Genomic DNA, 23116 nt, shown 5'->3' with positions numbered 1-23116 from the left:
ATTAAAATACTGGATAGAGGCGTTCAAAATAATAAAAAATTATTAGTTACATTAATTTCATAATATTCAATTTAGCGTAAGTCAAAGAGAATTGAAAACAGAAACACGACAGCAAAGTACGTTCCTTCTATAGTAGGTACATTGCATTTGAAATAATAAGAAGTCATTAGTTAATTTTATTTTGTTACATTTAATCTATACACATAAATCAGAGAGAGTAAATTTAACAGGGTGTGCCCGAATAGAACAGCGTCAACAATAAAAGGGTTGGGTGGCAACTAGTATTATAATTGTGTCTGGGAAATTACACTCTCGAATGTAGTGGCGTGCCGCTATAGAAACGTTTACAATTACCGCAGACAGAGTCGCAATTTCATTTTGCATAACTGAGCTCTGTCCGTGTTACGTTCGCAAACTGAGCAAAGAAAGGCGCGCATCTTTTATGCAGTGACATGAATCGTTAATACAGCCATTGTGTTCTTTATTAAAAAAACGAGGATATTATTTATCTGCCTGATTCTCCACCGCGTCGTGCTAAGTTTCAAGTGGAAGTAAGACGCGTGCGCGGCTTCGAATCCACCAATGGTAGCGCGCGGCGCGAACGTCTCGGCCAATTGGAGCGCTCGACTGTGAAGAAGCAGCTACGCGATGCACGAGTCAAGCGCCGAGTGGCGCGGTGCTCGCAGTACCGCGGCAACCCTCGAGCTAAGAGCATCGTGTTCGATGCTGTCAGTGACCCGTGCGTGAGCCGTGTCGTGAAACGTGAGAAGCTCTCCTTCCCTTTTCCTTCTCGTACGCGCGACCAAATTCGTGCGCTTGCCGTGTCTGTGCGCCGCCTCTCCCTCGATATATCTATTTCTCTCTCCGGCTTTCGTTGTCGCACGTCCGGAAACTCGCGTGAATTCCGCGGTGGAACGTTTAACGGTCTGAAAAACGATTTCGCGCCATTACGTGTCCCCCCCTCCGTACCACGTTCGTTTTATCAACGAAAACAATCCCTTTCACGGGTAATCCTTCCGACCACGAGTTTCCCCACGATACCTGTGTGTGATATGTGAGTTGTGTTCTCGCCACGTTCTTCACCACTGACACTGGTTGTCCTTCTCGGAAGGAGGGAGGCAGCAACGAGCCGAAGAAACGTCAAGCATCACGAATAAGGTAAGAATCAAATGATAAATCCTTTATTAGAAGGAATTGCAAGAGTGGGAATTAGAGTGAAGGTGGCTGGGCAAGGGGACGGGGTGTCATGCATTTAGGACTTTGTAGGTTATGTTTTCATAAAAATACGCGTAGAATATAGGTGGTATGCAGATACATATCGGCAGACCGTAATTTGTGATATGAAAGTAAATAAGATGGAAATCAGGAATATTAGAATTACGTTGGATGTTTCGTTTCGAAAGAATATAATTTAAAAATTCGTCGTTTACGTGTATAATATTTTTAATTAAATACACCCAGATGCAAGTTACTTATCATAAGTGAAATCTTAAAGAGGACGATTTTATTTTATATGTTTGATTTATGTTTACATGTAATATAACCTTTCTCCAATTGTCTATGAAAAATTAATCAAATTCACGTATACTTAGGAAGTTTTAGCATTCGATTTTTTTAAAACGAAGCTTACAATGCAATATTCTTATCATTGATTTTCACCTTATTTTGAGTCATATAATCAGCCAGATTTCATCGCGTATGCTTATATTTTATATAAAATATCCATGATACAGTACTCGTTACGATATTTAGTGGTTGAAACGAGTCTCTATCTGGAAATACGAATTTGTGCGAATATTCATTCGATTAAATTCCATTTCTTTAGTTCTGTTCATAAAAATATGTATCTATTCGAACATTCGCAGTTTACTCGTAACACAAAGACGTAAATAACATTATAGAAATTACGATCTGAGATACTTATGTTGGTATACGGATTGTTGATATCCGAATTTCGTTCAACTCGGTTATACTCAAGGATCATTGAAGGGTGTGTGTATTCTCGCCGTTTCTTTATTTTCACAGTAACACGGGAAATCTGGTTGTTTTTATCGACTAGTCAACACGTAGTTCGTTGCGTAATATTTAACGTACTACAGAAGTAGGATACATTCGAATATGCGTAATGAAGACTATGTGATCGCAAAAATAAAAACCAATACGCTTTTTATGACTCTCGATTCTTTTGGTCGTCTTCCACAAACAATGCGTTCTATTACGTCAATGGGAGCTTTACGTAATATGTGCTAGGTTGTTACACACGAAAACCACAGTAAAAGAATATTTTAAGTCACGTTTTAAGAAAACCATATTTTATTTGATTCTCGGGTTAAATATATATCTTTACCATTTATTTAATTTTCCAACATTTATTCTACCGCATAATATAAAAATAAAAATTTGAAATTTCAGTAAAAACTATTCGTTATATATTATTTTATTACAGACCTCTACCGTACATCCATTCAATGCTAATGAATTATAATATATTTAAATTTTAGACTCGAAAGTTAAATCCCATACAAATTCGCGCAGATTTATATAGGACGTTACAAAAAGATCTGCGTTAAAAATAAAAATGAATATTTTAGCGATTTGAATGGGTCTATTTATAGCTATGAAATATACGTCATTTATTGTCTCTATATCGATCGATACACGCGTGAAAGTAAAAAGCAACTAACTTGAGAAAAAGGATAGCCCCAGTAATGAATATCATTAGATGAAACACGAGCGAATAGCGGAAGTGTACGGGTGCGCGTGATGTTCTGCGGTAGATTTGTGGATTTGTTGCCGGAGGTTTGTAACCTGAAACAATTACGTTCCAAATGGGGCGTCCTACGTGCATGCCTCTGTCAATAAACTCTATAGTTACCGTATTATCGTCGCGTATGAGGCGTTTACGGTTCGAAATTCAATAAAAGAGAATCGAACAATCTTAAAAAAAAAAACGAAAAAAATCATTAACGGTACGATAGCTCTACTTGCAATTTTCGACTTTTTTCCTCGTAATTGCTGGGTAGTCCAGCTTCGAACAACATTCTTCTTTTTCCTAGCCTCGTTTTCGAAAGTTCGGAGAGCGAAAGTTTGTTTTCGTAATAATTTTCATACGGCTGCAGGCGTAATTGCCCCAGTTTTTCACCCTTTAAATCGTTCGAATACACAACAATGTCGCGAAACGTTTCTCGATTGTTCATGGAAAAACGAACGTTGATCGTTGGTTACGTAGGCTTTAAATGATTATCGAGCTTTGATATTCCAAAAAGGAACACGAGTGGTTTTAGGAACCTGGCATATTGTGTCGATATAGGGTGTCGAGGGATTTAACAGCCAAACTTTGCGAGTGTAGTTGCTCACGGAAGTATTGGTGCGCCTGAAGAATTTCTTATGGATATTTTACGCGTGTTATACGAAACATTTCGAAATTTCATTGGCATTGTAACGAGACACTCGTATCGTGATTGTATTGATAAAGTTTAAAATGAATCTGAAACTGTATATAAAAGTCAGAAAATATAGTACAAGTATATACTTCATAGAGATCAAACTTTGTTTCGATGCACGAATCAGCTATTGATATCGAATCATTACGTGTATTAATGACTTGACATACTGCCACTTAAAAGTCTTACAACACCAAACTGGTTTTAATAAATCTAACTTCTATTTCTATAGAACATATAAATGATAAGCTTTGGTTGTTTCACTCTAGAACACCCTGTACACGTACGTATCGTGGAAAAGTAGCAGAGAAATTGAGAATTTGACGAGATGAAAGTTGATTAATCGAACGGAAAGCTCGGAGTCGAGTTTGAACGTTTTCTACGAGTAGCGCCAGGTTAACGCGATTGTTAATGCCTCTGAACAACGATCGATCATTTTATCGTGAAAATAACAACATTAGAGATATGGCAAGCTTATAACTTTAATACGCGTTCAACAATCAAACCATCCATCTCGATATTTTTCAAGAGATATACTGCAGGCGTTCGATTTCACGTTAACATGATTATTAATCGATTCTCAATCAATTATTTCCCTATTGGAAATTATAATATATTCGCCGGAATGCAACTCTCCGTTGCGGCTCTCATTACCATTTCCCCATTTAATTATCGAGAATGTATTAATTAATTGTTATCATTGTTAATTCATTCAGCCGGCCTTCCATGATTATTCACGTACGTTCACTCATCTACGTCTTTTCATTTTTTCTATCAACGATATTATATCTCATTATGAACAATTACGTACGGTCATTCATAGTGCTCTTGCAAACTCATAGAAATTCGAAAAATTCAGCCGGCAAAAAATACTCGTTCGTATGGTAAATTAGTCGAATAATTAGCGAATAATTAGCGAATAATGTTGCAAAAACCACGGAGGGCTAACTGAAACCGACAGACATCTCTAACTCTTATAATCGCATATAACAATCGTGAAAATTTGTCTCCTTACAATTTGTAGACCGAAACTTTCCTAATACGAAGGGGTTTGGCGGAAAGATAAGTTCTTCTTCGGAAAGAAACGTTTCAATTTGTCTCGGAATTCTTCGAGAGTCGAAGGAAGGAACGATACTTCTTGCTGCGCGGCATCGCTTTAAATAATGTTTGAATAAAAAGCTCGAAAAAGTTTTTCGGTTAGACTTACTGCTCGAAGCAGGATTTACAACGAAGGGAGAGAATAACCAACCATCCACTGGCTCGTCTGCCATGTAGTCGAGGCAATAATAAAGTGAGACGTCGATGAGGGTGCGGGAACCGGAAGCGAGAAGTGAAAGGAACAGCGAGGAAGACGAAGTTGCTCTTTCTCTCTCTCTCTCCCTCTCTGGATATTCAATTTCAATCGGATTCCTTGAGAGCTTCATCCCTAGAATCTGTTACAAAAGTTCGGTTTGCGACGCGGACGAACGAAGCAGACCGATTTCGACCTCTTCCACTTGGACGGGGGTGTGTTTTAAAAGTACACGAGAGGAGGTAGAACTTGTTTCCCCTTTTCTTTCGACGAGTCGTTAACTTTGCTGGAAAGCATAACCCATCCTCGGTCTTGACCCTTCTTCTCCCTCTTCTTCTTCTTCTTTCTCTTCTTTTTTTTTTCCCTATTCTAGTTTTACTCTGATGTGACTGCTGTTTGTCGGGGAACACGTGTTTAGAAATGTTCGGAATGTTTCTGGATGAACTACACCGTGGCCTATAAGTATATGGATACTTAGGTAGATTTTTATTAACGATATATATTACGATTGTTACCAAAGAACGAATATTACCAAGATACACGAATTAATCGGAAAGCGATGATCAAAAGCAATGGCTAATATTTTCTTATGAAATCGATAAATCGTAGGAAATATGAATTCTTCGTTCGAAACACCGACTCGTATTGTAAAATGATATATTAAAAGTGAATATAAAAATATAGAAATCGAAGACATAAATAATTTAAAAAATGTACGATGGTATCTCTAATGGTCCAATTTAGAAGAATCTTTTGTATCTTATCTATAGCTTGACAAGCAAATAAGCTGTCCAGTTATGAAAACCAGATGCTCCCTTTTCCACGATATCTCGGATATATTGGTTCACGATTTCACTTTTACTATCGCGTTTTTTGAAAAGATCGCATAAATCAGCGCTGACGATGCATAAGCTTGCGGCCAAGCTGAAATATCGTGTTCCGAAGACCGTACGAATACACGTAGTCTCGATCGTTTTATGACCGACAGAATGGTGCCAGAATTGTGCCAGAATTTTTCGTTTTATTCGTTGGTAGAAAAGCACCGTCGTCTCCCGGAAGTCCGCGCGCATACAGATCCCCGCGCTGTCCTGGAGCACAGAACCATCGTTTAAATTTATGTAAAATCTGCTCGCGGCCAACGTTGAAAGAGAAAGAGAGAGAGAGACGTTGCAGCTGCTTTTCATTATTTACGAGCCAACAAGTAATCGTGTTCACGACAACTTGTTGCTTACTAGAAAACTCTGAACTTGGCGGCCGCGGGACCATCGGTTCGTTTGTTCGCCAAGGTAATCGCGTGGTATCGCGCGCACGCGAGATTTCCTCCTCGATTTGCGCGATTAACCGTGGGATTAGTTTTCGATTGCACGCCAGAGAACAATTCCCGCGACGAGAACCGACTGATACTCTGGTAGAAGAATCGTCTGTGACTTCCATCAGTGTAACTTTCCTTCGTTGAGTTTATCTTGAGTTTTACAGCGTTTAAACGTTTAGTTATTTACGTCCATGACATATACAGGTACAGCATTGTCGTGTTAAGTGAAAAGGGCATATCTGCAACTTTGTCTGGTTGTTAAATATTAGGAGCCATCTTACTCCAGCTTTTGACCAGATACGCCTATTTGAATTAACGTAATATCCCACAGTAATATCCCTGTTATTTGATAATTTCGTGATTTTAGCTATTGATCTTCATAAGCTTAAGCAACATTTTGTATTAAAATATATGAATATTACAGGCAAGACATGATTAATTATACCTTCTGGCTGTTATAGAAAAGCAATTATGGTATTCTGCTATTTATTTATCCTTGAATATTTCAAAACTATGGATTGTTGCAACGGTACTTTTACATATTTCATACATTTCCAGATTGATTGTTAATTCGTCCAGTATAATTATGATTATCATATCTCGTCACTGTACTAATGGAATTTCAAAGAGTTAAAAATTGTCTATAGTAAATGTTCAATTACTTTTGTAAGCTACTGTGATTATAATATTTATAAACAAAAAGGAAGTATAAATAAAAGATGAATATGACTATAAAAGAAATCATAGCAATGTTCTTCGGCGTGTTATTCGTCGTCTGTTAGCAAAATAAATTTCCTAATATCGTGATTATTCGATATTCGATGTTCTCCTTGACGCTGATTCAGATTGAAACAAGCGAACCAAACAATCGTCTTCGGATTGAATTAAAGACAAATGTTGGATGATAAATTCGAACGGGGAGCTGTTTTCGTCCCTCGGATTTTTCGTGCGTTTTCTCGAACGTTCTTCTTCGATATAAGTTAAGGACCAGAAATTGGGTCAATGGTGTCGACAGACAAACGGTCCGACACGTAAGCGAAATCCGGCTCTCGTCCAGCAACGTTCGCGCTACGGAATATTCCAACGGTACAGGGTAATGAGACGCAATGAAATGTGAGGAAAAAATACTAGGGAGAGGAAAGCGAGCCGATGAGAAAGACGAAAGCGTGAGAAAGAGGGTAGTTTTCGGTTAGGTGGATCTCTGTAGCAAGAGTTCGCAGTCGTGGGAATCTCTTTGTCCGGTGACAGTAAACGACGTACGACTCCGCTGGTGAAATAACGTCCTCGTACTTTCGTTTATCCTGACACGAAAATGTTCGCAGATGTACAAATAACGCAGAAGCAAGAGCATCTCTTCTGAATTTCCAAAACAAATGTTAATTTTTAATTTTTCAGACACTTTGCCAATTAATGTTAAATCAGGTTTTGCATTTCCGAGCTCGAGATAAATCATATAAATGTCATTTCATTTTTAAAACTGGTGAACAGAAAAAAAATAAGTTTCATAAGTTCTTGAGGGAATAATGAAGTAATATTAAATAAATGTTTAAAATTAACGATCACATATGTACATTTTAACGATAAAAATTCATACTAACATTCTCGGGTTTGATCTCAGAGAGACATTAAAATAAAAAATCGACAAGAACGAGCTTATCGTGTTCTTCTCGCGTGATCTTCGTGCGCTATTTGACTACTGAAAATGTTAAATAAAGGAGAACTAACACGCAAAGAATTATTCGTTCGAGTAACTTTTTTTAATTCTGTAATTGATAATTTTTATAAATCTGAAATAATGGAACTAGTTAGTCGTTGGGAGATTGCATTGAATCAAATTACTTTGATCAACTAAATGATGTTTGAAAGAAATGAACCGTGCGCGGTTCAACTTTTATTTGAATAAACGACACTTCATATATACCAAGCTAATACTTAAATGCATTTTTTCTTTGTATCAGGAGAAGACTTTTATAATTCATATCCCGCGGAGAAGAAATTATTTTTAATCAGCGTGCCCGCATAACGATTATCGTTCGATTTATCAGAGCAGCCGGATTTTTCCGCGACACGGCAAGGTGCGTTTAATTTGCGTCCCGCTGGGAGAGTTTCATTATCATTTTTGTTCCTCTATTAGCCGGTTAATTAATGTTCAATGAATATTTTTAATAACGTGGAATCCGTTTGGAACTCGGTGAACCGTTAACCTCGTGATTTTACACCATTTTAGTTTTATTCCCCGTTAACGTAAAACGAAATTCATTTTTTTTTTCGTGATATCGATATTGTTTAGATTACACCCTCGTGGATACAGAGGTTTCAATGTCATTATTACTTTATTATAGTTTTCAATACAATACACTGACTGTAAAACCATCCAAAAATTGTTAATTTTTATAAGCTATATATTTATAACATATATTCTTATACCTTAACGTATTAGGTTGTCGGAAAAGTGTCTTTCTTGTACAGAGACACGTCTTTTACAACAACGCATCTCTCTACAAACATTAAACCTAATCTGTCGAACGTTGTGATCTTTAGTTTGATAGAACAAAATGGATCATACGTGATTCGATAAAATAATATAAAACGAGAAATGTTGTGCTTCCATTATTTCCTTATAAAACGAAAGGAACTTTTCGGACGACCTAACAATAAGAAACAAAATCATTGGTTAAATAAAAACGCACAACGAAAATCATATTCGAAACGTATTATTGCGTTTCTTGTTAACAAAAAATTCGTCTGGAAAAAGTCAAATCTCGCGTGTACACACTTCCAGAGACAAGTTGCTCTAGAAAAAGTTGCCTCAGGCAGTGGACAAACGCGTAGATAGAGACGTCTCTAGACAGCATCGAGGACCGCGTCAGTTTTATTTTAGTTTCTTAGTGAGAAAGTAATTACTTAGTTTCCTCTGATTTGGCAACTGGTTGTCGGGAAAACGTGGTGGAACTTTCGAATGTATGCGGTTCGTTAACGAGTTGTGTTAATACGCCAGCCGCTCGGTCACTCGGTTTATTTGTGTTTGTGAAGCGAATTAACACGCCAACCGACTCGTTTCAAACTTTTGCTACTTGCACGACCGACAGATAGAAAGATTTTGTCGGTTTTTAATACGAACCATCCGACTCCGAGATCCGCTTGAAATCCTGTACACGTAGTTTGTTTTGCTGTTTTTCAAGGAAATCTTATAATTGCTTCAAATCGAGTATTTCGATATTTAAAATCCGATATACATCGTCGCACGTCGACCATAAGTATTGCAGCATCTGCTCGTTACATTTATTGGAAAACTCTGACGAATTTTATTTTATTTCGCACTGGATTGTTGGTAAAGTTTTATAACGCTTTTGATAATTACTATATGCGTCCTGTAATTGATTTTTATATTTGATATTTGAATTGTAAGAAGATTATTTTATTATGAATTTTAGCAAAATGTAATCTCTTTCTCGTTAAACTGAAATAAATTTTGTCCCTAGTTAACGTATTTTATTCGATAAAATAAATTCCATAAAATATGGAAATATTCATGTTCTTTAAATACAGGTAATAATTCGAATAGACTTTCGTGAGACACTATGCAAGCGCGTATTATACTTGATCCTACCGTTAAACGAGATACAATGATTTTCCACTTGGTTTATATCAGACGGTTTTTTGAAAGCGTTCCAAATGTAGAATTTGTGTCGAGATTAACATTCTATTCGGTTTTAGTAGTCTTACGAGAGTTATTTAATCGCGACTTGATTACGATGTTTTAAGCAACGTATGCTATGGCGCGAGATTGAAAAAGTTTTGCGAGTGAAATGCAAACAGGACGATATGCTTTTTTTCGGTAATTAAACATGGAAAACCATGGATAAATTGTCCGTTGTTCGTTCATCTTTTCATCTTCTATTTATAATAATCGTATCAGCCATGACGCTCTATTTCGCAAATTTTCAGCGACCTCGTTGTTACTTTGACTCATAAAGTGAAATAAAAAAAAAAAAGAAAATAAAAAAGAAACGCCTGAAACAGGAAATTGTAATTACTGTTCCGGTTTAGGAAATTAAAATATTTTCGAGAAATTTCCGAACGCGCGATTGAAATTTCCATCGACGTTTATTCACTCGTAAACGTTACTGCATATTTTCACATTGTCGGAATATTCGCGATTCTGCTTCTGACAGTGTATTCGTGTATTTTGAATACTTTAACATGATGTCCGTGCTGTGAACGCCCAAATCGCGCTTTAGCACTTTGAAAAAGAAATTACTTTGCAAACAGGGCAGGCTTTTTAATTGGCAGGATTATTCGATTTTCTATCAACTTCGCTATACCAACCGCATGGAAACGCCTGTGACACGATCAACGCGTAAATGATGTCTCTCCTCCTAGTGAAACTATGGATGTTCCGTTTCATCCGGCTATTTCTTCACGTTGCTGACAAACGCGAACGCGTTCTCACCTAACTTTTAGCTCTGCTACTGTATAAAATCTTTCTGAAGAACTAAACTGAAAAAGACAACGTAAAGTAGTCCTCGAATCTCTTTGAAAAAGTTCCACGTAGCCTTCTTTTTATTTTATATTTTTATTTTTCTTGTTGCTAGCGCTTGACAACGCTTATTTTTCAATGATTCAGTGGATGTACGAAGAAAGTTGTGCTTTGGACCAAGAGCGACGATCGTTCATACGTGTGTTTAGTAAAAAATTATTTCCAAAAAAATCGTATCGTTATTTAGTAAAAAGAATTAGCAGCATCAATTAGTATAGAATTATCTTAAGCGTAATAAACGTTAAACGTGGTTTCAGCGAATATCGAGATTCATTATCACAATGGATAACCGATTGTTTAAATATTTCAATGATTTCTGCGAGATGTGTACTCGCACTAAATATCTCGCAGTTTCTACCTACATTTTCATGTTGAACGGTACTAAACTTTGCCGATATGATTACGACAGTTTGCTCTCGTTACGATGTTGATAAATGTTTAAAATATTTCGTATAGCACGAATAACATACACGTGCGTGTAAAACGTATCTACAAGTGTCCGAATGTTTTCGCCTGTGTACAAGAGGGTAATTACTGGAAAATCCACGAGTATTTACAGCAAGGTAGAGTAGGGTGGCGTGGACCGGCGGAAAATCACACGTCGTGAAATTTGGACGAGTAGCAGCGGCGACGAGCGATCGGAAGCGATTCGAATGCGATTTGAATTTTGAGTACACTCGCGAATCTGCATATGTAAACACCGCGGCCGCATCACTGCATACCGGCCTGCGATAGCATCGCCGATTCCAAAACGTTTTCCCGCGCGTACGTGCAATCATGCCACCTATACAATGTGCCCCGTTCGTTGAACGAGACGATTCCGTAGGTGTTCATTATTAAAGCAGCAACGCAAGCTCACCGAAAAAGCCCCGGTTACATTTGCTCGTGTACCGTGTAACGGCCGATTTTTGGTTTGCATTCATCCTTTTCCCGCCTTTGTGATGCCACGTAGCTTTATTGCACGAACGAATATCATCGTGTTGCTCTCTCCGCAAACCCCTAGATATTGCAATTAAGAGCGAAACAAGCTGCCGTAATTATTATTTGTAGTTTGGTTAATGACGTGAAATTATCTCTCTTTCTCTCGTGAAACGTTGCTTGGTTTTGTAATAACGAAGGATATTTGTGATCGATGACGAGTTTCTCTGTACAAGGTTCCACCGGAATCAACATCCTGCGTGAATTTCACGTAGAATTTTCCCGTACGTAGCAATATATCTATACGCTCGGGACGCGTGGACAATTCGTTCGCTACGGTGTAATTGCGAGAAACACGTCGATTGATCCGGCCTCCGATCGAAAGATCGTCGGGATTGAAAGCCGCTTGAAATTTACATCGCACGTCGGACTTTGCGACCGTGTGATTCTGCGCGCGTATGCTCGTCCATGCTCCTTTTTTTTTTTATCGAACGTTATGAAGCATTTAGTTAGTGCTGGCGTGGGAAATGGGTAGTTTTTAGTAAGTTTTCTTAGTAATTCTCGATGTATCGTAACGAGTGTTTGATATTGTCTTTATGGTGTTGATAGATGTTTCACGGGACGTGGCTGCAGTGGTCGACGCTGCTGTTGCTGCTGCTAGGAACGCGGCTGCTGTTCGTGGTCGCCCAGTGTGGATCGTTCGCTCAGGATAGACAGGAAAGAGAGGACAAACAGGATAAACTGGCGCTGTACAAAGTCACTTTAAGGACTTACTGGTCGAGGGCGCGATTTCCACGACATTATCCAGAATGGAAACCACCGGCGCAGTTCGGCAAACTAATCGGTGAGTCAATTTAAACGTGTTTTCTAACGGATATTCCAAAATATTTCTCCACGTCCACGTAGTCTATGAAAGATTCGTATTAACATTTTCATAGCGTAGCGCAAAGACAGTTCTGCCAAGCTGTCAAATATAATATTACAAATTTTATGAAATCAAAAAGAATAGAAGATGTTTTATGATATTTATACGATAAACTTATTATTTACGTATTCAATTTACATTTTTAAATTATGGAAATACTTTTTGTTCCTTCTATTTGTTTAACGGGCTTCTGTAATATTCTTTTTAATTGATACATTTTTTGTAACTCGACGAAATAATAATTTACTGTATTTGTAGTTTTTTTAATAACGTTGCGTTTACCCAACTTTTACACGTTATTCCACTGGTACGTAATGAATTAAGGAATGTCCCGATTGTGTTATTATAAATTATTTTAACGTGAAATTTCCACGATAGAGAATTAATTAATTTTTAAATTGTTCGTTCCAAATTCTTCGTGTTGTCGCATTGCAAAAGAATACAACGCGGTACAAAACGAAGGAAAGAATTTGAACGCGATTCTATTAGCAAGAATACCATTCTTGGAAGAATCAATTAACGAACGAAGACGTTCGAACTTTAGTCGAGATTCGAGAAAATTCGTAGAATCATCTCGACGTCGAGACTTCTGGAAATTCGTTCCGCACGGTTTCGATGATCGGCGAATACTTATTTCTGAGCCGTGGCGCATTTCGAGCAACGTCAGCCAGCGGAACACGCCATTTCCGAGGTTTATTCTCTTCGACCTCCTTTCCCAGCCGACGTGAGAAACGATAATTGGAGAAGTTGGAAATTATCGGACGTCGACGCGTATGTCGTCGTTTCCAACGATGTCGGAGCTTTCCTCTGTCGCTTGATATACCGAATCTCGTAACAACACCGCTTCATCTACCACGCTTATTTCGGATTTTCTAAAACCATTATATATTCCTTTTTTTTTTTAGAAAAAGAGACGCAAGATAGACTTAAAAATTAATTTTCATAATATTATATTAATATCGCTGTGTATGTTTTATCTTCTATCGTTGCAACATCTTCTACGCTATCCTTTTCTTTAAAATAATTTTTGAAGAATTTTTATTCAAGTAGCTTTTTATAACCATTATACAACACAATTTATTCAACAAATGTGTCGACTATAAATACCTTTATAATCTAGTCTCCACGTTCTCTTATTTTCTAACTTGCAAGATTATATCGCGTATATCGAATGCCAAGTTACACAATGTTTCCCTAACAACAAGCAGTTATCAAATAACAAATCAGGTGAAATTTTCGCAACAATAATCATATCGAACGACAGATTACGTAAAATTTTCCTAACAATACGTTAAATAAATCTCCAAATATCTGTTTCTTCTATTCGCTTTAATTCCCCAGAATTCCACCCACGGATACCTATAACACTCACACGTTGTAAAATTCAACGAGACTGTTTCAATCGCGACACAATCCACCGTCGAGAAAGAAATTCTCGTCTTTGTGTTGGTTGGTAGCGCGATCCAGGGGGCGGAAGGGCGTTGTAGTCGGTCCATAAACAAGAGGAATATTTCAGATGGTAATGCGAGCGCGGGAACAGGTGTCGTGACTCCCTGACGGTCTATAAATTTTCCTGGCGCCTCGTAACTGCGCGCGGTTTCGCACTTTCGATTCGTGGCTGTGGCCACCACGCACCATCCAACGAGATCGAGGGTGGTTTGGTAAGCGTGGCGGGTGGGTAGGAAATCGAGGGTCGAATAAATCCGCGAAGCACGTTGGTTCGCGAAGGGAAACGTCAAATTCGAATTAGAAAGGCACGCGGCGTTCGTGGAAATTCAATTTCACTTTAAAGATCGTCCTCGTATTCACGCTGGGTAAACGTCTAGGGTTTGGAATACGGGGGATGAAGCGAGCCAAGGGTCACGAAAGCGAGAGGAGCGCGGCAAAGAAAACTGAAAAGAGAAAAAGCGAGGATATGCGAGGAATGCGAATGCGCGTGGCATTTTGTTTTACGCTCGCAGAAAGAACTCGTGAATCGTTAGAGCTCGTCGAATTTCCACCCTCGAACGGATACGAGCGTTTCGCGGAAAGTTGCCGTGTCATCCGCCGAATTTGCCGCTTGTATTCGTTAAGACGACTCGTCAATTTTACGCGGAAATTCGACCGCCTGACTCCGTGTCTTCTCCGTCGTTGTCGAGCAGGCTAAACCGCCGTGTAACGCGGTTAAGAATCGCTGCGATGCTCGTACAACGGGTTGAAAAATTGCTGCGGCTTTTGCGTAGCGTGGCGGGTATTATGAATTTCAGAGTGAGGCAGAAATAGAAGGTCGTTACTCGCGTAGGAATTTTTCTGTTGATAAGTATGCTCATACATACGTGTACTTCCGTTCGGATATTTGGTTACAAATGAAGATGACGAGTGAAAAACATAATAAATGATATTGTCTGTTTCTTTATGCAAGAATAAAATATATATTGAACACGCTGTCGATCGATTTCACATTTCTATCTTTCCGTTTCCGACAAAACAACAAATTAATTATACATCTTCACGCTTGATAATTCTGCTTCAATTTTTTGCGCTCAGCCTAATAATTTATTCACGAAGAAGAGCGACGAGATTTAGTTTCATCCTGGCTGTATAAAATCGCATTCAACGGTATACAGTCAACGTTCGCTACGTTGTTGCAACTACGATTCGGCGTGTCTGACCACGAGCGTCCACAACTACTGTCTCTCCATTCTCCAAGCGTACGATCAAAGCGAGGCCTATTTTCTCTTCGTTTCCTGGCATTACAAAAGCAATTAAAAGAAACTTCCGGAAAGGAAGCTGGAACTGTGTCACATTTTCCCTTGCGGACAGACGGAAGAGAAAATAGAAGGTACTAGCGGTAGGACGCGACTAGCGATAAACATCGAAGAGGTTGCGAAGGATAAAAAGAAAGGGAAGGGAAACGAAACTCGAAGTCGTTGCGAACACGGCTACAAAACGTAATCGAAAATCCTTTACGACGATTCGTCGTACGACGGGCATTTTTAGCTATCAAGGAAGGTTCTCGTTCTCTCTCTCTCTCTCTCTCTCTGCTTTCCGCATTCCGCAGAAACTCGACGAGAAAACCTTTCCAGGATATATCCTGCGTATACAGACGAACGGGCACGTTCGATCGTTAACGGGCGACTAATGGAATGGAATTCGCATCCAGATCGTCGGTTCCATCTCTCGACCTTCGACTCCACCTCCACAATGGGGGTTGCTCTTTTCTTTCTCCTCTCGTTTTCTTTCACCCCCTTGCTACCCGAGAAATCGTAAAATCGGCACCGACGTTCGCGTTGTTTTCCTCCCTGCAATCCCTAGCCTGCTAGACTTAATTCGATTTTTCCATTCCTAATCTTTCTTTTTCTTCTCCTCGTTTTCTTCGATTGGTTTTAACGTGTTCCAACTTCTCGTTTGTATTCTCTGCAATTTTATTTGTTTTTTCCTTTGTCTTCTATCGCGGAAGAATGTGTCCTTCCGTACGACGGTGGTATCTTCACGCTGGTTGAGGTGGAAATGATAAGAACGTTACCGCGTGTCTGTAATGTAGCGATCGGGTTGGAAATATCGACAGTCACGTAGACTATTGCTGTATTTCTTGGGATATTGTCTTGGTTAGATAGAGGCCGGCTCTTGCATTAGTCGAGATATTTCGTCGAAACGAATTCAGGAAATTGTCGTTGCCAGAAATACGCGAGCCGCGAACGCCCAAGTTCCTCTGTACAGAAATTAATAAAACATCCCTCCGATCTAGCGTTTCCGTGGCTAGCGTTTATTTAATCGAGAGATCGTTGGATTCTTTTATCGGGGTGTGTTCGATCGATAGCTATCAGCTTGGAAGAAATAATTTCATTCCAGATATTGCAGACGCGAGAGAATCTTTGTTTTCTAAATCGCTCTTGTTACCAGATCGTTATTAGATCACATTTATTTTACATTTTCCGCGTCAATCTTCTACAACTTAGCATTCGCGCAATACCTACTCCATTTTCCATCAGCCAGTCAGAGTCATATGCAGGAAAATCCAAAAATCGTTGTCTCGTTAATCCGCTGCACACGCCTGGCGGCGGAATTCTCGAGTGGTTGAATTCTAGCTGGCAAAAAGGCTCATCGCATATTCACGCGGGTTTCCGGATCGAAGAAATCTTTGACGACGCGAGAAAATCTAGACACACGATGGAAGAGAACGTAGAGAAGAAAATACAGAGGCTAAGGAGAGGAGGGAGAACGCTTTAGACCGAGGAGTTTTCTCTTCTGTGGACGCACCAAGGGCCGCTTCTAATTATTCTTCTCTCGAGACACCCGCAGCGCGCACGGTGTTCTCGTTTTTTTTTTTTTTTTTTTTTATTTATAGCCGGGGAGCGACGGTTTGGAGCTAGCGCGAAGCGGAAGGACAGAGACGGGTGGATAGAGCGAAGAGTCGAGTAGCGAGTCAGTGGAAAGAGACACATAGAAAGAACGAGAGAGACTCAGGGTGTGCCCGAGAGCGAAGGAGCCGTAGGTAAAGAGGAGAGGTATTTTTAGCCTGAACCGAGAGAGTCGGGCTTCTCGTTTTGCTCCCGTTTCCTCGTCTCTCCTTTCTCGTGTACCAGCTGCGCTCGAATCGACGCTGAAAAGCAACAGAATCGGGAAAAAATGATGCACTTAGCGGCGCGTTTCGCGACGCTGATATATCCGTGTGTTGCGCGCTCGTCTCTCCCGTTTAATTTTCACCGAGACCCTCGTTTTTCTCGCCTGTGTAAAATATTTCGATCTAACGAACCGGCCTGTTCTTTCTCTCTTTTTTTTTTTTTAGCCTTACTTTCCTTTATCGACAAAATCGATCACGCCCGTAGATCGTTAAAATAATTGTTTTTCGATATATGGTAAAAACTGTGTGACGAATAGTGTCGTCCGATTCTACTTACAGTTGGAGAATACTCCACGACCAGGTGTTATTGTTGCTGCTTCTTTTAATTGATCATGCTCATAGATAGTTAGACTAATTGTTTCTCGATATACGATACAGACTGTCTGCCAAGGTAGCATCCGATTCTACTTGCAATTCGAGACGAGCTGTATTATAGCCGTTTTTCTTCCTGTTTTCTATCGAGAAAATTGATCTCGCGGGTCGTTGGAATAATTGCTTTTTAATTTATGGTAAGGACTGTCCGACAAGGTGTCTACTTGCAATTGGAGAATACTACGCGGCGAGTTATATTATAGTTGTGCGCGCTCTGTAGTCGGTCTCGAGCTCTTCTACTCGAGAATCGAAAGTACTAAACGTGTGACAAGTGCCGTGGGCGGGAAAAACATCACCGGGCAATTTTTAGTCCACGACATTCCACGAACCTCTTCCTGTTTCTATGAGTAGATACATTTCTGGTCGTAATCGTATACAGGGTGGCCCACGAATTAGTCACCACGATATTGCGGCTGGATTTGACAAAACCGATTACGTAGAAACATATTTGTATCGTTGTGTTACGTATCAGCGATGAAGTTCTAGATCACAGTTCAAAAACAAGTTATATTCATTTTGTATTAGATAATTGAAACGACGCACGTTATTATAACAATACCGAACTCGTCTTCTATTCCAAAATTAACGATGCTACTTAATATTTTTATTTTATAAAAAAAAGATAATGGGTTTTTGCTCGAAGAATTTTCTTACTAAAGGCACGATTTTCGGAATAAAACTGATATTTTTGCGGCACGTGGAGTTCAAAGTGCGATCCTTCCACGGAACTACAAGTCTCCGGTTCTTCTCGAGCTCCGTGTTTTCAGTGTCGATGGAATGATTCCTCGAGCATCCTTTTTCCTTTAGTGAAATTCTCACGTGTCTCGTATCGCGATGCAAAAAGCAAAAAGAGCTTTCGAAAAGGGTTCTTTGCCCGTCGCCCTGGTATTCTTCGCGATTCGTTCCTTTTCTCGCGATGTCACGATTCGTCCCTGCTGTCCTCTTGCGTTTCTAGTGCGTTGGTCGACTGGCGAATGAAAAACCTTGGTCTTCCAACGCAACCGGCCGTGCACACGTTTATTAGGCCTCGTAGTTAATTAAAGCGAAGCGTGCAGGGTCCTTGGAATTGAAATTCCAGGTAATATGAATAGCAGCGTTCCTCTCGTCGTCGGCTCGTATCAAAGCGCTACATCTTTCCGGAGCATCTAGCTGTTTCGTAATTGCGCGCCGCTTGTTGTCCACTTCTTCTTGCACTTTCTGTTGCTCCCGCTTCCTCCATCTTCTTCGCCCTGGTTAACAAGCATCGCTGATTTCTTTAATCGAGCAACCAGCCTCGCGTTGATTTCTTCGCCGCGACAAGCGTTTCTTCGTATATGAAGCGAAGAGCGAAGTTTGCTTGAAACGTACCAATGTAATTTTGACATTTAATTTAGATTCTTTGGAATCTTTTGATAAAAGTATTATCTTTATGCCCCGAAATTTCTCTTCATTACTTCATGTTATATTTTTTTCTCGCAATGATGTAATGATTTTCGCAACGATAACCAAAAGAATAATATAATGAATTTTATTTTATTTTTTATGTATTCTAGTTCAAAATAATTTTGTATCAAGGCTACTTATATCAAATGACTGGTACTTATCAAAGTGTAAAAGGGTCCTGCAATCTGTTTATCGAACCCCAATTAACCAGTTTCCTCGTTTTCTACAACTTGCCACACGTTTTTAAAATTTTTACCGCGTATCATTCAATATGCGATATCAGTTATCAGGAAAATTCCGGATCGATCGCTAGATCGCTAGATACTAACACTAAAAATACCACACCAATCAGAATGACTGGTTCTACAATTTTATAAATGTGTCAACCCTCGTTTAGCGATCATGATCCCAGATGGATTAATAATAGCAAAAATGTACTACATAACATGGAATTCCTTCTGTAAGAAAGCAATAAATCAATAAATATAAAAATATTCTATTATTACGTATTTTTTAAAGACCAGTCATTTTCACTGGTTTTGGTAGAAATAGCTTTGTGTTAACTATCGGTGGTTCTAGTGTTAAAACTCATTTGTAAACGTTGTTTGTCTTAACTTAAGTTCGTTTGTTGCGTTATACTAATTATGAGAAATATCTACGTATAACATATACATGCAGTTTTGAAGGAATTTAGAATAAAGATGGTAGTATAGAATAAAATAATTCAGAGCATAATAGGTTGAAACGATAATAACGCAAGGTGACTGCGCAATAAAGGCGTTCCAATATTTTTAGCCGATAATAAGGATCCCATCTGGCTCGTTCCATCCGTCTTAACGAGTCTCCTCGAACGTCAGACGCATTAAGCCCCGGTCTTCTTGTCCCGATCGGCTCGCTTTGCGGTCGATTCATCTTTTTAGACCATCTCGATCCACGTCGTTTACGTCGTGTCCGCTTTCCCGTTTGCAACGCCTCGTTTGTTTCCTTTGGCGATAATAACGAGAGAAATTCTACGAGCCAAGACCAACTTCTCGTCGCGTTTATTTCAAAGACCAAAGTCAAAGTATCGAAACTTAATTTTAATCAATCCCTTCTTGGTCTAATAGCGTTGAGTAAAAACTCAAATGTTTTACTCGCTTAATTAACCCTTTCTTACTGTATAGGTCGTGTGACTCTCCAGCCGATCGATTTTAATCAAAAAGCTGTGTTTTAGAACGTCGAATTCGATCACGGCACGCGTGTCGCGTTTCCTCCAAGAATGTCGCGCGGAATTGAAATTGAAATTTGTTTACGCGCACGAGCTCTATCGATTCGCTTTGATTGCGCGGTGTAAACACATTCGGGACGATTCATCGACGACGCCACGAATAATTTGCGGCTGCGCGAAGCGGTTGCACTAGACGCAAAATGCTCGTTATTTTTTCTAATTGCTTCATTGACGGAATTTCACTGTTTCCGCGATCTCTGACATTTCGCAGAAAAATATACTACTGACGAATAAAATGTGGCGCCGTTATACGTCGCATAAATTCGAATAATTTAAAAGAAGAGGAGATGGCTTTAGACTTGTGTTACTTTAGAGAATCGTGTAATCAAGATTCTAGTTACAATCGGATGAAGAAAATTACCATTGAAATCCGAAGTGTAGCATGTGGAAGTCTGAAACGAATTGGCAACAAAATTAGTAGGAAATTCAATGTATTAATTCCATAGATTCCAAGAATCGAACAGAAATTCAACTCCGAATGTTATTATTTAACAAAATTCTTTAACCAAATATTTCTTGAAACAAACAACATTACTATCGAAGTCAGTCTTATAAACATTCAATCAATAACAAAATTTTCAAGGAAATTAGTATAAATACACGTAAAGAGATGATCCTAGATTTCAAAGACCAAAGTGCGCTACGGTACGAACGATTGATTCGTCAATACCTCTCGATCCATAGATTTTTCAGAATCGCGGAGTCGGAACAGACGTTTCACTTTGAGCATGCGAAACGGTGAGCTTAGAACATCTATCGTAGACAGATATCGTAGATCGTAGATCTTTAAAAGGCTACGGAGAGAGAGAGAGAGAGAGAGAGACTCGTGCACCAACGAGAATTCGGCATATTCACACAACAGATAAAACTGGACAAAGCCAGGAACAAACAACTTGCAAATCTCTCAAAGACGATCAATGTTCCGTCTAATTTGTAGTTTGATCCGTGTAGCTCCGTCGATTTGCTTTAAAATTAGTCGCGTTTTACCTACTACGCGATGTTCTGCGAAACAAAACCACCCTCTGCATGTATCTCCCTTGAATATGGACTTTCCCCTGGTGTCATTATCGCGAGTACAGGCAACCTACAAGCCGCAATGGGCGGTGAGCTGGAGTGGCAGGATAGAGGCAGATAAATAAATAGAGAGATAAAGAGTAGGAGGCGAGTACGACGGAAAGCTTTCTGTAGCGGATGTACTGCTCGCGTCTGAAAACCATCCCCCATGGGGCTTTTGTTGATTTAATAAACGCGAACCCTCAAGCTCACCGCTTCGACTACGCATTGTCGTGCACTGGCTGCACCCCTCTGTTCGTTTTATCTCCTCCTTGATGTCTCCTTCTATCCACCCCCGCCACTTATTTACCCTCTTTCCTTATGCGCGCGTCTCACCTTCCTTTTCTGTTCAATTTATTTGCCGCGCTTTCGTCTCGCCTTCTTATTGGTCCTTTTCTTTTTCTCCTTTTGTCTCTCCTGAACTACGCGTGATTTGTTCGACTATGGAACGTTCTTCACGCGATTTCAGCACGGGTACGGCGAGAGTAATCGTAAATGAAAGCGAAGGAAGATGGAACTAGGCGATGGAAAATAATCGTTGATGATACAGGGGAGCGAGAGCGCGATTGCTTCCGGGTGGATTCGCGGAATAAAAGTCGAGAAGGAGATGGAGAAATTGTGTTGCGTGATACGTTACGCTCGTTCGTACACTGCTCTTCGTGAGTATTGGACATCTGACGGTGTACAGAACGTGGCAATCGGTGGTTCAGATTGTTAGGGAAACATCGATTGATCGCTTGGAATTTTCTATTCGTACAAAATATATGAATTTGTCATAAAACGATCGATCGACGACTATACGGGGTTTCGCATAATTGATTCCCAACGTTTCTTTCAGGTCCGAACAGTGTCTGTGATTCTTTCGCTTTTTACCATGCTCCTTGTTACGTAATTTTTGGATGTTTAGTAAAACATTTGAAAATAAAGAAGATGCTGATCACAGAGTCTCGAATGTCGCTGAAATCACAGAGTGAGGGTATCGGAGAAGGAACGTCGCGGAGGAACGTTCAAGGGTATCCGGTTTCGCGTCAGCATATCCCATGGAATGTGTAATTTCGTAGATGCCCCATGATTTTATAGAATTTGCCGCACTTTGCCCGTAAATCCGAATCCGTTTGTGAATTTCTGGTACGCCCGGCATGGTTCAAAGGTGAAAGAGCAACCGGTGTCAAACGCTAATTTCCTGTGAAATTATTCAAATACCTTTCTCCGTTCGACCATTTGATGGTTCTACCGTTTTACTCGTCTCATCCGGCGTGCTCTTCCATTACCATTATAGGCTTCGTTCGCTTTAAAATGTCTTGTCGCTGCTCTCGAATGTCTTTCCTCGTTTAAAGTCGATTCAACGTGTAACAGTTTCCTAAGAGTTTCCATTTCTAGCCAATTTCTTGGCAAATTTTTACACGCGCTTGCTTCTCTGTGTTCGTGTATAACTCGCAAGGTATATAATCATTCACGATGACGCAAAGTAGACTCTCAGCGACGATTTAGCGGCACACGGATAGAATTTCGTATCGGCGATTAACCAGGTTATCTGCCCATCCGCGTCGCTACCGGTTCGATTCGTTGATATCGACGGGGAGACAGACTGGGCAGCGTTAAAAATTTTCCACTCTGTTTTCCCCGGGCACCGGCGTGCTCCGAGCACGGACATACTGGGAAAGTAATTTGCCAGAGAGGAAAAGAGAGAGAGAGAGAAATAAAAATTACGTTTCAATGTTCGCACGGTGCCGCCAATTATTGCAATTTGCCCCGGCATTTCGCCCGGCAATCTCGGCAAATTGGAAAGCTAGTTGTCAGGCGAAAATATATAGCGCAGCGTACGTGTACCAGCAAGTCGAATAAAATGGTACCAACTATCAGTTTGTATAATATAAGTAAAAAAAAAAGAACATCATAAACTATCGAAGAGACAGCGACAAAATCGAGAGCGAAATAGGGAGAATAAGGGTTCAGGTGTGGCTATACCT

The 23116-nt window shown here is 39.7% G+C and overlaps 1 protein-coding gene across 1 annotated transcript in view; it reads left to right on the top strand.

The window, feature by feature from the left end:
• The first annotated feature begins 671 nt into the window (after window positions 1-671).
• Window positions 672-23116, top strand: part of LOC100742611 — a 194007-nt gene continuing 171562 nt past the window's right edge. The window contains exons 1-2 of the mRNA XM_012384758.3: window positions 672-1158; window positions 12114-12348. Of these exons, the coding sequence (XP_012240181.1) occupies window positions 12114-12348 (235 nt within the window). The 5' untranslated portion in view covers window positions 672-1158. The remainder of the gene's footprint in view (window positions 1159-12113; window positions 12349-23116) is intronic.

This window comes from Bombus impatiens, unplaced genomic scaffold (assembly GCF_000188095.3).
Source record: "Bombus impatiens unplaced genomic scaffold, BIMP_2.2 scf_0020, whole genome shotgun sequence".
Lineage (NCBI taxonomy): Eukaryota > Metazoa > Arthropoda > Insecta > Hymenoptera > Apidae > Bombus > Bombus impatiens.
Note: the sequence above shows the minus strand (reverse complement) of the source record. Positions and strands in the feature narration are given on the sequence as shown.